This window comes from Ruditapes philippinarum, unplaced genomic scaffold, assembly GCF_026571515.1.
Source record: "Ruditapes philippinarum isolate M1 unplaced genomic scaffold, ASM2657151v2 ctg552_1_1_1_1, whole genome shotgun sequence".
In the NCBI taxonomy this organism is placed as follows: domain Eukaryota; kingdom Metazoa; phylum Mollusca; class Bivalvia; order Venerida; family Veneridae; genus Ruditapes; species Ruditapes philippinarum.
The window spans coordinates 22,379-35,853 of NW_026864408.1; the positions used below are offsets into that span (position 1 = coordinate 22,379).

A 13,475-nucleotide genomic window follows, 5' to 3' on the forward strand; every position below is an offset into this window, starting at 1 on the left:
GTCCCCTCACCAACCATGCTGGCAAACAATCGAAACCAAAACAATAATAAATAAAAAAAAAGCATAAAAACTGCGGACTCGTTTTAATAAAGCCTGTTCATGGAAGATTCTGGTAAGTGCAAGTTACCGTTCATGCCCCCTATCACCGGTTTAAGCAGTTAAGTCATATTATTATTATTTAGGCATGTTGTCCTGTTTCAATAGGATATTCATACGGTTTTCTTATGAAAGTAAAACATTCAACAAATAATAAAAACTTTAACAACGTCTTGACCAGTACATGCATTTTAAGTAACATAGTATTATGCAAGCGGCGAAGAATCAACATAATAATAGTGTCATAAGCTTTTAGCATCAATCAGTAACTTTCTTCAAAGTCCTTACCTCCGCACGCAGTACAAAGTTGGGGTCTGTGAATCCATCGGGTGAATATGTTCTTATGAGAGTATTTTTATTTGACAATACCAAGTGTCGTTTGATTGTGGGGGAAATCAAAGTGTTAAAGGCATAAAACAACTTTTAAAATTGATTTTATTTTATTTTTCAGATTAGAAATATGCATGATAAAATAAAATGTTAGATAATGACAAAACAATCAAATAAAAATAAACTTACTACACTGTAGTAGTCTGTGTTTACCGTGCGTGCCTAAGTTTTCCAAGATTTGTAAGAATATGCTTTCTTTGATACAAAGAATTATTCTCACTTAGAGTAATGGATAGATGGAATTTATCTAAGTTTAACTTTAAACATGGTAATGTACTTACCATATGGCTAAACAATCTTTTGCTTTTTGGTCAATTTGACCATAAGTGAATATATAATTATAAGCATTGTGTACAAAAGACAAAATATATTTTCATGCCCTAAGTGCATATACTTATTTTAAAAGGTTTGCCATTTCTTTAGAGCGGAAATGATATTCATATTAACAGAAGCGTAATGTGCTTTTAACGTTTCTAAAATTTACTATGGTAGCTGAATTTCCAGGCGCTTTACTGACAACGCTTTCATATAAACCATTTTAATAATTGATTTCACAAGAATCGAAAGCTCAAATGACATAAAATTAAAGTACGCTTTGTATTTCACGTACTATTTCTGTACAGGGCAGTTCCAAAGCTTTCGTCCAATATCTCATTCAAATGGATGGGTTCGCCGAAACACTGACTATGCCATGATTGTAGATGCAGCATAATCGGTATTGGGCTCGACTAGACGAAACAAATGAAATGTCTGTATATGAAAAAAAACGCGTGCTTCTTCCGATTTTGTAACTAGGGTTTACACTTCGGATATTTAAACAATAAACCTACAATTGCCTTAAAATAGTCTTATTGTTATTTGATGAAAGTTTTACTATCATAATAGTGTAGTCATACTGTTATTTAATAGGATAAATACACTGCAGTCAAAGTTCACATAAAAATCTGGAAAAGTGTGATCCCTCGCAAGCATTAATCACAACAAAATTACATGAAAATTGATTGAGTCTGTACATGAGGGATAAAGTAAAAGTGCAACATCCCTTACGTTCCCTAGCACCGGCTTGAGCGTTACTAAATTTTCAACACCGTTTTCTCCATTTCTAACAATATCTGCTATGGAATTCCAAAGTGGACGCATCAATCTGTGTTTCTTTCATTACACAGAGATTAATTTATTTGCGCATATCACAATTGTCCACCAACACCTCAATTACAATCACATTATAATCACATTCATGAAGCGGATGACTCAATCACACATTTATCGTCATCTTTGAAGGTGTCACACAATGCCTGGTGAAATTGTTTTGTTGTTTGAGAGAAAAGGTCTACAAGATACACATGTCTTACACTGCTGTATTGCTCCTCGCGGAAAAAGTTCCTCACAGCTCCAACAATCAGAGGAGCCGCTGTCTTAGCAGGCCATCTACAATAGCAAATAAGAAATGATTTTTTTAAACATATACATTTGGTCGATGTATACGAAGTTTAAATAGATTGCATCATTTCTAAGTCAGTTTTGGCATTTTTTTTAATTGCTTAAACTTTGATCGTGTTTATTTGAGCTTACGTGCAAAGTCCATTAAAAGTAAGACTTACTTTAAGTAATCTTTAATTCACAAATACAATTAGTTTTGTATTTTTTAAATTTGTCCATAAGCTTATGTAAAAACATATCTCTCCTAAAGACATGGGTTCGACCAATTTGTTTCTCTTTAAATAACAGCGACAGGATCAAATAAAAATAACATTACTTTTAACGCATGTGGAAGCTGTACATTTTTAAAATACAATTTGAGACGCTTAAGAAATGTACTTGTTAACTACTTATATTACGTTATGAAAATATTAAGTTTAGAAGTAGCAGAAATGTACAAAAACCAATTCCTCAAGGAATGTAAAAATTAGGAGGAATTGTGCACTAAAAGGCTTAACAAGCAACATGTTCAATTAATGGGTAAAAATATATTGTATATTAGATAAAAATGGAAATATATGAATAATGTTTACGACTCCTAATACATTATACCTCAACCAGCAATGATGAATATTTCCAGGAAAGTGCTTGGTTTTTTAAGATCAACCGGATATATTGGTCCGTTTTTCTTACCGCGTTGATCGTTTCGGCCATATATTGAACTTCTTAGGGTCTATTTAAAATCATAACATAACATAGCCATAGCATAGTATAAGTGGTATCTTTGTATTACTCAAATTTTATCGACAAACGTGGATTTCAAAGTGACTTTGATCATGGAAATGACCATTGGGAAAGACTACTAAGATGGCCGCAATCGTTGTTTGTCGTACATATTATGATCAATATACAAATTACAGTCAGTTAAGAATAAAATTTGCCCGAGAAAAAGTTTAGTTGAAGTAAAGGGAAATAAATGCCACTGGAATGAAACCAGAACCTTATTTGATGCAATACATTTTTGACTGCTAGATGCTTGTCAAATTTTTACGTCGGGAAACTCCATCCACCGTGTTGTGCTCAAGTAGACTCTTTAAATTGATAAATCTGTTGTGATAAACTGTTGGCTAAATATACCCAATGGCACAACAAGGATTATGAACATGCGTTCCTCAACCTCAGTTCTGATATGACTTGATTGTCTAACTGAGAAGCTTACCACCTCCTAGTGGACAACAACATTGATACCTCAATTCTGGGGCTCAAATTTTCTGAACAGTAATTTGGATTTGACTCCATAAACTTTTTTAATAAAACACTGCGGACCCAATTACACCTTCAATAATACTAATGTGCTTCCTATACTTTACAATAAGCTTTATTTCTTGTGATTTGATTGCATGAATTGAATGACCACACGGAGGAGCCGATATAAATTTGACTCCATGTTCTTAGACACTGGTACCTTTTCATATTCTAAGATAAGTGATGACCTATACTCGCCAATAGCAACATATCTTCTTTGTCGGAAGATGTGCCATCACAGAAAATGTACACGTATCGCAAGGCAATTGCCTCATACTGATTTCAAGCATTTTATTTTCATGTGGCAGCTTTAACTCGATGTTATGGGAGTCAATGTAAATTGTTCTTTGGCATACCAATGAATACTCAAGATACCACGATACCGCGTGTAATATAAAATTACTCTTTCATTCACAATATCTCACATACAGTCATGTCCATGAGCTAATTGTACAGATAAAGAAAAGGAAACTCAATAGATAGTGTGGAACATAATAGGTTTTAATGATACTGAAGCGGTTTCTTAAAGCGTCAAAGGAGATATAATATAAAATAACGATTAAAAACATAAAATAAATTTACCCAGAATATCCACATCCTATTGCTGGTATTGCAATGGTGCGAGCTTGTTTCCTTGACGCCTCCATTAGCACACGCCCGACCGTTTTCTTCAGTAGTGTTTCCTCCTCGGAATCCCTTTTGTCGCACACAGGACTATTCACGTGAATAACGTACTTTGCTTGTAAATCTCCGGCCTCACTTACAAACGTATCACCTTCGTCAATACTGCGCTGTGTTTGCAGAAACTGGTGACACGCTGCTTGAATGCTAGATCCACCTGTAAAACGGGTACACAGCATTTATTCCAAATAGTTATGGAACATTTATTTCAACTGTAGAACAAACAATTACTTCTGCATTACTTGAATGTGAAAATAAGCGTAATTATACATTTACAGTTTAATGTTGCTCGATTTCTCTAATTTTATTTGTTTGTTGATATACAGACATACAAACTTTGATTAGCAATTAAGTGTTTCTACTGTTATATATACAAATGAAGGAATATTATCAGACGTTTTTTGTGATAAGTTCAGTTTGCTTTCAGTTTCTATTTATAAGCATGGAATATTTTCAAACAGCAATATATTCAACAAGGTATGTGTACCGAAAATACTAAACAAAATGTTCAACCTGCCAAACAAATGACTCCCAGTCGAATGCATCCTTAAGCAGTAAAAAGCCCTGTCAAGTATTATGAGAAAGAAATAGCCCATAAAGAAAATAGTCACAATTCGGTTTTAATTACTATAGAAATGATATGTTTACCCTTATCCCTAATTGTTTTTGATATTCCGGTTTCGAAAGAAAGGCATTTGTTCGTGGTGTTGACAACAGCCTCTGCCTCAATGTCAACTAGTGACCCTTTCATGATAAAAATTCGCCTGCCACAAGCCATTAAACACTCTGCTATCTTTTCAGTATCTTTTGAGTTGACTATTTCCGGTTCTGATTCAGTTTCTTTATCTTCCTCTTGTTTTTGACAGCTTTCTTTTGAACTTCTTGCCCCCGTATCTTCATCTTGGTTTTCATTTGGACAAAATGAACGTGTTGGCGTGTACACTTTTTTAAATCTTCGACCATATAAGCAATCTTTATGACTGGGTGAACTGTTATCTTTCCGGCTCATGATCTTACTCAGGTTTGGTTTTGCACATCTATTTCGTGAAACTTTAACCTGACCGAAAAGGTCTTGAAATATTTTCAGAGCGTTTCGTTTCCACATTTTTCGTTTTCGTGACCATATGCAAGCGTCTCTATATTCTTCTTTCGACAAGGATCTTAATAAAATACGTTGTTTTTCACCTTGTTTTCTCTCCGGCCAAAGTATCTTTGCGTCAATATAGATCATTGTTTCTTCAAGTTTCTCTCTTTCTTTCTGATTACCAAGGACATACTCTAATTCCTCCTCATTAAACTCTGTATATTCTATTTCATCTTCACTGTCATCGTCTTTGTCTCTAGAGGGAATAAACTTTGGCTTTGGTTTAATTTTGGGTTTTTGTTTTTGGGCGTTACTTGAGTGTTTGATTGAACCAATACCATGATGTTGTGCTCTTTCTCGCTCTTGCGTGATTGCTGAAATTAAGAATTCGTAAAGGCATATTAAGAAGACAATTTGTTTAACTTCTTAGCATAACTTTAAATGGAAAAGCATGGAATACGCATACAATTGCCTATTTTCCGATCAGAATTCAAATGCATAATATTAATTGCATCATGAGCAACTGATAAGGTGCTTATTTGTGTATTTACGCAATAAATTGTACAAAAATCTTCACCACAATGTTAACGTAAAAGACCTACCGATATAAAAGTCCGGATCAAGCATTTTGGCAGTATCTTCTAGTTTACAGTCAATCAAAATATTTAGGAAAGACCTGTACCAGTCCATTACGCGTCGTGGAAGATACATTAACAAAATGCAAGCAGCTCTAAGTGCACCATGATTGTTCTCTTCAGATGTTATCTCTTGTACATCCTCTTGCGTGAACACTCCTTTGCTTAAAAGATGAGGCAAAAGCTCTGATGGTCTTATTAAACCTATAAGTTCTGGGGCAAAGAGTTCGACAATTCGTACAAAGTTCCTGTCCTCAGGGTCATATTCGCCATCGAGGATTCTCACAATTTTAGGGTAGCCTAAAACAAGAATGCTTCATATATTTAGCTCAAATTGAATCATATCTGACAATATCATTATTCAAAATGATCTTCAAATATCTTTAACAGATGTCAAACAATTCAATCACCATTAATTAATCACTTATCATTCTGTTAATCTTTTAAAATATCTTGGATTTGTCACAATTTCGATAACAAATTATTATATTTCACGACTGATGTATATAAAACTTGTAGCTTTTAGTGAATGAAAACAAATATAGCTGGTTGTGTTATATGTGTGAATTGAATACAGAGACCAATATTTAAGGTATAAGTGAAACGCAAGGACATTCTTGGTGTAAATATTTAATAACAAAATGTCTGTTCTTGCCGAGACGCTTAACATCGTCAATATCAATGGGTTGATTCTTTTATGTATAAGAAATCCCTTTGAACCTACGAACCTATCAAGTTTGAGAAAGACACTGTATCTACATAAGGGTTCCTAAAATTTTAACACTTTTAACACTTTTAAGTCTCTTTTCGTTATAAGAACTGGAAATTTGGCAATTGTTATTTCTTATCTAATCAGCGACATATCAGATATATATTTGTGTAAAAAGTACCTCCATTTTGTTCCAAAGCATCCCTTAATGCTGCAAATCTCCCTGGATCCTCTACACTGTCTAATAACATATCTAAAGCTTTTCTAGATGCTCTGATGGGACTTTTTTCCGCCAAAATGTCTGATTTTTGGTCTGAAAGAGTACAGTTTTAGTACATTTAGGAATATAACGAGTTAGTTAATTAGCATAAAGAAGGTGTGAGAGACATAATTTATGTAAACGCGTCTTTTATTTAATCTAGAATTAGTGAACTCAAGACCCATAGGGGCCTCAACTTCCTGAAAATTTTAAAGACACCAAGAAAAGTCAATTTTAGTGAATAATGAAGTTGTATTATTGAATATTGAACTTGTATTTGTGAATAATGAAGCTGTGATAGCTGTATCAGAGAATACTAAAGTTGTACTAGTGAATAATGAAGTTTTATTAGTAAAAATGAAGTTAAAATAGTAAGTAAGGAAGTTATAATCGTAAATAATAAAATTATAATAGTGAATAATAAAGTTGTATTAGTGCATAATGAAGTAATAATAGCGAATACTGAAGTTGTAACAGTGAATGAATAATGAAGTTATAAAAGTGAATAATGAAGGTGTATTAATGAAACGTGAATAATGTAGTGAAAAATTAAGTTGTATTAGTGAATAATTAAGCTGTAATAGGGAATAATGAAGCTTTATTGGGGAATATACTGTACAGTTATATGCTATTCTTCAAAATTCAAACATTTTAATAATTTTCACACAGAATAAAGCAGAATTACGTGCCACTTTGTAAACGTTAGATTTAAGTTTTATTTTAAATCATAACACAATTCATCAAAATATTTCAGCACCATTGCCAAAACAACTAAAACATTGAAGAGAGAAAGGGGGACAGAGGGGGAAGAGGAAGAGAGAGAGAGAGAGAAAAGAGCATGATCACAATTTTACCTGGGGTATAACATTGCAAGTATTGGATGAGAACATCTGGTTTTATACAATGGCTGATGTAGATCAAATGCTTTCTCAGGTTCTTTTCAATTATTTCATCTCTCGAATAGTTTGTATCTTCTGCCTCTTCTTGTTCTTCTTCTTCATGTTAAAAGAGATAGAATTGAATAAAATATTTTCTTTTTTTACAATTTACATATCAATCTATAATTTTTTATTAAAACCATAAAATCCTATTAAAGATAGAAATAAAGACATAAATTTTTGTATTAGCTTGACTTCAAGGGCATGGTAATTTATTATTTTAATCTTTTATATATTATTTATTTATTTATTTCATTTATTTATTTATTTACTATCTAAATTATAAATTGATTAATTTATTAATTTTTTATTTAATTATTTATCTTTTTAAACTTATTATTTATTGTAACTTACACACTCATTCATTCATTCATTCATTTATTTATTTATTTATTTATTTATTTATTTATTTATTTATTTAACTAATACATTGATTAATTTGTTTATCAAATTATTTATTGTTTAAAGCTTTATTAATTAATTAATTTATTTATTTATTTATTTATTTATTTATTTATTTATTTATTTATTCATTCATTCATTCATTTATTTTATTTATTTTATTATTATTTAACTAAACATTGATTAATTTATTCATTTGTTTATTTAATTATTTATTGTTTTAAGCTATATTTATTCATCAATTAATTAATTGATTCATTCATTCATTCTTTCATTCATTCATTCATTCATTCATTCATTCATTCATTCATTTATTTATTTATTTATTTAACTAATACATTGATTAATTTATTCATTTGTTTATCAAATCATTTATTGTTTAAAGCTTTATTAATAAATTAATTAATTAATTTATTTATTTATTTATTCATTCATTCATTTATTTTATTTATTTATTTATTATTTAACTAAAACATTGATTAATTTATTCATTTGTTTATCTAATTATTTATTGTTTAAAGCTATTTTTATTCATCAATTAACTAATTAATTCATTCATTCATTCATTCATTCACTCACTCATTCATTCATTTATGTTTTAAAACTTTATGTATTTATTAATAAATAATTCGTTAATTTATTTATCTATTTATTCATTCATTTATTCATTCCTAAATTTATTTATTTATTTATTTATTTATTGACATAATCTTAAATAGCTTTTAAATTACCCTTTCAAATACTCATTTAACACTTATTATGATGGGCCTTAAGCCCGTCTCACACAAAACACGGTTGGACACACGATTCCCATACGGTATACTCGGTTATACACGGGTTGACTGGTACGAGTTTTGAGCTTCAATCGTGCTTGTGGATTAGTTGGCACGAATTAGACTCGAATATAGCACGAGTATGTACGAATTGAGCACGGATATACTCGGTCAAGCAAGGTTTGAACACGATTTGCATACGAATATATACGACTGCTGTACGGTTCCAAGTACGGTCTAGTACGGTCTGGTACGATTAAACACGACTTTTACTCGATTTACTCGACTTTCACAGGGTTTACATAGGGTCCCGCCGACTTTTGTTCGAGTAAAACTCGAAATATCAAACATTTGTGTATGTTTTGATATAAATTAACCCGTTTTGATGTCTTGGCTTTCGAAATTTCAACAAAGAACACCTGTATATAGATCATTATAAAACTGCACGTTCGTAACGTCGCTTTTCATTGGATAATCGTGACGTTTAAATAGTTTTATATACACGGCTGTTGTCGATTTATAAAGAAATCTCGCTTTATTCCTCTAAAAATGATGCTTGCTGGGTTATATTTTACAAACAGCCGTTTATATAAGGCCATATAACCTGTCAACAATCTTTTTAACTAATATTAACATCAATAAATGAATAAAAAGGTGAAGCAATGTAAAATGAATGTGTCTTTTTTCTGTTGTGCAGCGGTTGCTGGAGGGTCCACCGAGCTGGCATTGGAGTCTGAATCCCTGGGAGACACGGTTATTGCCGGTTGGTCCTCCACCTTATCAGGGTCAATAAGTTTGAGTGGTCGGTGGGCCTGGATGGTTCTTCTTGTATTCCTTCTATGCGTCCAAGACTTCTTCTTTGGATACATTCTAGTGTGATGCAGCAAGCACTATTGGTAGGGTGGCAGCAGTTAGTTGTGTTTTTTGTACCGTTCTTGCTGAGCCGTGTTAGACCGTACGAGGCAGTGTGAGACCGTGTATACCCGTACTTTACCGTGTCGGCCATGTATGTTTCGTATATGAACCGTATTGGTCATATGGCGATCGTATGAAACCGTGTGTGCACTGTTTTGAATTACCTATCTTGTGCAATTTGGTGTTAATCGGTGTATGTAGGACTTGGGGAGGCCCCTCGAAGTTCCCAACGATTTAATACGACCTTTGAAGGGTTTGGGGCCCCCACTCGGGGAAAATGGACTTCACATTTACGGGTATAAGGCCCCCTCATACGGTCTCCAACGGCCCCTTTACGGTTTGACGGGTGCTTATACGGTTGATAAACGGACAGGGCATCCGTACCATTTTTTTTTAAAATTTTTAAAAATCATACACGGCTTACACGGATACACTCGAATTGCCCGAGTGTAACTCGGATAACGCTACGGTTAGTTCGGTTGAATGTACGGTTTACACGGGTGGCCAACCGTGTAAGCCGTGTGTCCTGTGTGAGATGGGCTTTATCGCTTGTTCAAGGAAAAGGGATTGGGTATAGTAAGAGGGATTGCAGTATTGTGACGTAATTTTATCGTGGTACTTCCTTCATCTCATTGACAATGAAGTGTGATAAAATGAATACACTTCGAAATATAAAGTCAAGTGTCAAATTATTATTCAAACACATGCAGATATTTTAAATACAATACATATACTATACTAGGCAACATAACCTTATTAACTGAAATAGTACGGACACCTTTTTTAATCTACGATAGTACATAAACCTACTTATTTCAAACCTGGAATAGTTACTTTAACTAATGAATATCCAGCATTTGCACTAAGTGATGTCATAATGTAAATCATTTACGGCTCCAAACATCAATTTAGCTTCGATTTGTGTTGTTGTTTTTTTTCTTCTTTTTTTCTTCTTTTTTGTTGTTGTTGTTTTTTTTTTTCTTTTTTTTTTCTTTTTCTAAATAAAAAATACAAATATTAAATGAACATTTTACTCTATTTATCTTCGATCCAAGTCAAAACATCCATATAGACTCCATAGTGTACGCTTGCATTCTAGCCTCGTTTTTATTTTTCAGGTCCAAAAGTTCCATATCAAAAGAATATTGTACTTGTAGAAACTGTACCATTAATACAAAAAATAGGTTAAGTATGTTTTTTTCCTAGGAATATGGTTGTGCAATACATGTATGTAGCAATTTATTGAGTATCGCAATATTTATCTTGCAATATGTATTGTAAGATGTTTTCAGATATCGCAATATATTAAAGCTATAAAATTTAAATAAAAACATAAAATTCTTTTAAAGATAGAAGTGTAATCACATTGCATTACCTTGACTTCAAATGACATTTACAATTTTACATTAACTTATTTAAACTTTTTCATTTACAATGCCATTTTAACACATTGTGCAATCTTTCATTAAAGGCAGTGCCTCTGACATACCATATATTGGGACATAATATTAAATGATAAACTCTTTAATTAAGTCATTTAATATAGTTAACAATATATCGCAATAAAGTTCAATATGCCTGTAAATATTGCAATATATCGCAATATGATTTTTCTTTGCAATATCCACCCCTACTTTAGAATCTGCGGTGTGAAATAAAAAAAGTCCTTTACACAGGGTTTGTGTACAAACTGATTCTTTTTGGATTTGTACACTTTGCAAAGCCATAACGGGTGGGTTACCCCCCTCGTTCAAATAAAATTTCAATATAGGTTTAAATAATTTCAGTAGCGCAACGAGTAAAAAACCTAGTTTATATATTACAGTATAGCTGTTCTACGTACCTGAAGTATTTAAAAGTAGTAATTTTGTAAAACTAAATTTAGAATGTATAGCCTGATTTTTTGGTGACCTGTTGAAAATGTGTTTACAAGTACACATACATACCCAGTGCGTTAAGTACTACATACCATGCTCATTGATTGCTTCATTTTTTTCATTTATCACAACTTTATCATCTTAATTAACTGTAATGCTTTATTACTACAGTACTCAACAATAAATTAAAGCGCTTTCTTTACATGTGATTTTTTTAAGTAAGTGAATTTGCATATTTACCCGACACTTTTGGTAATTTGCCAGTTGTATCAACGGCAAAGTCCGTCTGCGTGTTCGTAGAAGCGCGTGCAGGTGTATGTAGGTGTACGTCAGACTGTGAGCCTTGATCTTTTGTATTACATTTCGTGATTGACGAACATTTTAAATGATTACGACAGAAGACATAATCATCTGGTGACATATTTGCAAATTTTAGCTGCAAAGACACGACAGGATCCTCGTAACTTGCCTCGGCTGACTGTTCATCAAGCTCTAACTTACACGGCCTTTTGTTTTCTTGGCTCATTTTTAAGAATATAAACAGATAATAAACACTCCTTAGTATGTAAATTGCATCCTCAACAAATACTTTGCATTCAACGTATTCAGTGATATATATAACCTAATTATAAACTATTTGCGTAAAATATGATCCGTTTCTCCAGCTGTTAAAGATATAATGTATCATACGCCAAAAATTTGCACATTTAGCCGGGCATAAAGCAATGTTATTATATAATTTTTATGCATATTTGCAAGTCATTTTACTCCACACAATATTAAACCTTTTTTATTTGATTAACATAGTTTATAACACAGGATACTAGATATAACGCTGTCACTTAAACACATATTATGACAATATAGATCCAGGTTAAATATATAGATTTTATGCACTACCTAACAAGAAGGTAAAGCTAGTGTTTTGTTTACGATTAAATATGAATGAACAAATACTCGTTTCGTGGAATTGAAATTGAAATAGATTTCCATTTAAAGGTAGCTATCCGATTTAAAGTCCTATATCTTCATTCAACCATGAAACGACGTAAAAATGGTGACCTTAACTTTTACACATTTATTATAAACTTAAAGCGGCTATTTCCTTAAGCTCTTTAAAACAGTATATAGCCTCTGTAATTAGGGTCATAAGTCTACATTTTACATATGTTATAAAACGATTATAATCTTCAGTTATGTTTTAACATAATTGTAATAGGATATACAGGTAAACTGTCTGACATTTTAGTAAATACTTCAATCTGGTCCTATAATGTGCGTTTATCATTATCATATCATAGATGAGATAATAATAATGAAAGACTGTGTTGTAAGAGTATCTTTAAATGATAAATTACTTTATCTTTGTCTCTCTTGAATTTTACTAGAACGCCGCTCATCGGCGGCTCTAGAAAAATCCACTAACATTAGATCAACCTACACTTACCACATAAGTAAGTATATTAATCAACAAGGAAATAATACAACAGTGTCTGTGTGGTTAGTCTGTATATTTAAGAATCACTTAGTCAGCTCATTCACAATGCGGCAGTAAATTGTTGTACAAGAGTTCACATTAGTTAGTCATAATTTATAAAACCCTTTCCGTTTGTGACGAAAAATCTAATTTGACGGTCTTGAAGTTTATATAACATTTATATTCTTATGAATTGAATTATTAATAATTATGTTATTTTCCACAGATTTTCACTCCAGATTTTCGATTGTTTTTCCCATATGATCAGCCCGTATTTTTTCGACCCCAAACGTCTATCGTTTTTTTTAAAAAGGGCCGAATGCGGGGCAATTTTAAAATTGCTTTTTAATCAAAATTATCAGCATGTGTTGACAAACCAATTTACCCCATATGTATAGAGCCGCTCAAACCCAGCCGCGCACCCCCACCCCGATCAGGATAAAACCCTTTCGCTTACCAACTCTATAACAAGAAGAGAAACTGATAGCGAACGGCATGGATCCTGATCAGACAGC

The 13,475-nt window shown here is 32.3% G+C and overlaps 1 protein-coding gene across 1 annotated transcript; it reads right to left on the minus strand.

Annotated features, from left to right (window-relative positions):
• Nucleotides 1-514: 514 nt before the first annotated feature.
• LOC132725467 (uncharacterized) lies at nucleotides 515-12,564 on the minus strand. Its single transcript, XM_060710598.1, has 7 exons — nucleotides 11,724-12,564; nucleotides 7,433-7,573; nucleotides 6,501-6,632; nucleotides 5,578-5,910; nucleotides 4,540-5,349; nucleotides 3,793-4,048; nucleotides 515-1,914 (listed from the first exon to the last, which is right to left on the minus strand). Exons 1-7 carry the CDS (start codon nucleotides 12,007-12,009, stop codon nucleotides 1,722-1,724), a joined length of 2,151 nt encoding a protein of 716 aa, XP_060566581.1. The 5' UTR covers nucleotides 12,010-12,564; the 3' UTR covers nucleotides 515-1,721.
• Nucleotides 12,565-13,475: the final 911 nt, after the last annotated feature.

Excerpts from the sequence above, each read along its gene's own strand:
- LOC132725467 (XM_060710598.1), bottom strand. The coding sequence starts at position 12,009 with ATGAGCCAAGAAAACAAAAGGCCGTGTAAGTTAGAGCTTGATGAACAG. Across the intron at positions 5,911-6,500 it reads TGCTTTGGAACAAAATGGAG|GCTACCCTAAAATTGTGAGA; the intron begins GTACTTTTTACA and ends TTCTTGTTTTAG. Across the intron at positions 1,915-3,792 it reads ATAGGATGTGGATATTCTGG|ATGGCCTGCTAAGACAGCGG; the intron begins GTAAATTTATTT and ends TTGCTATTGTAG.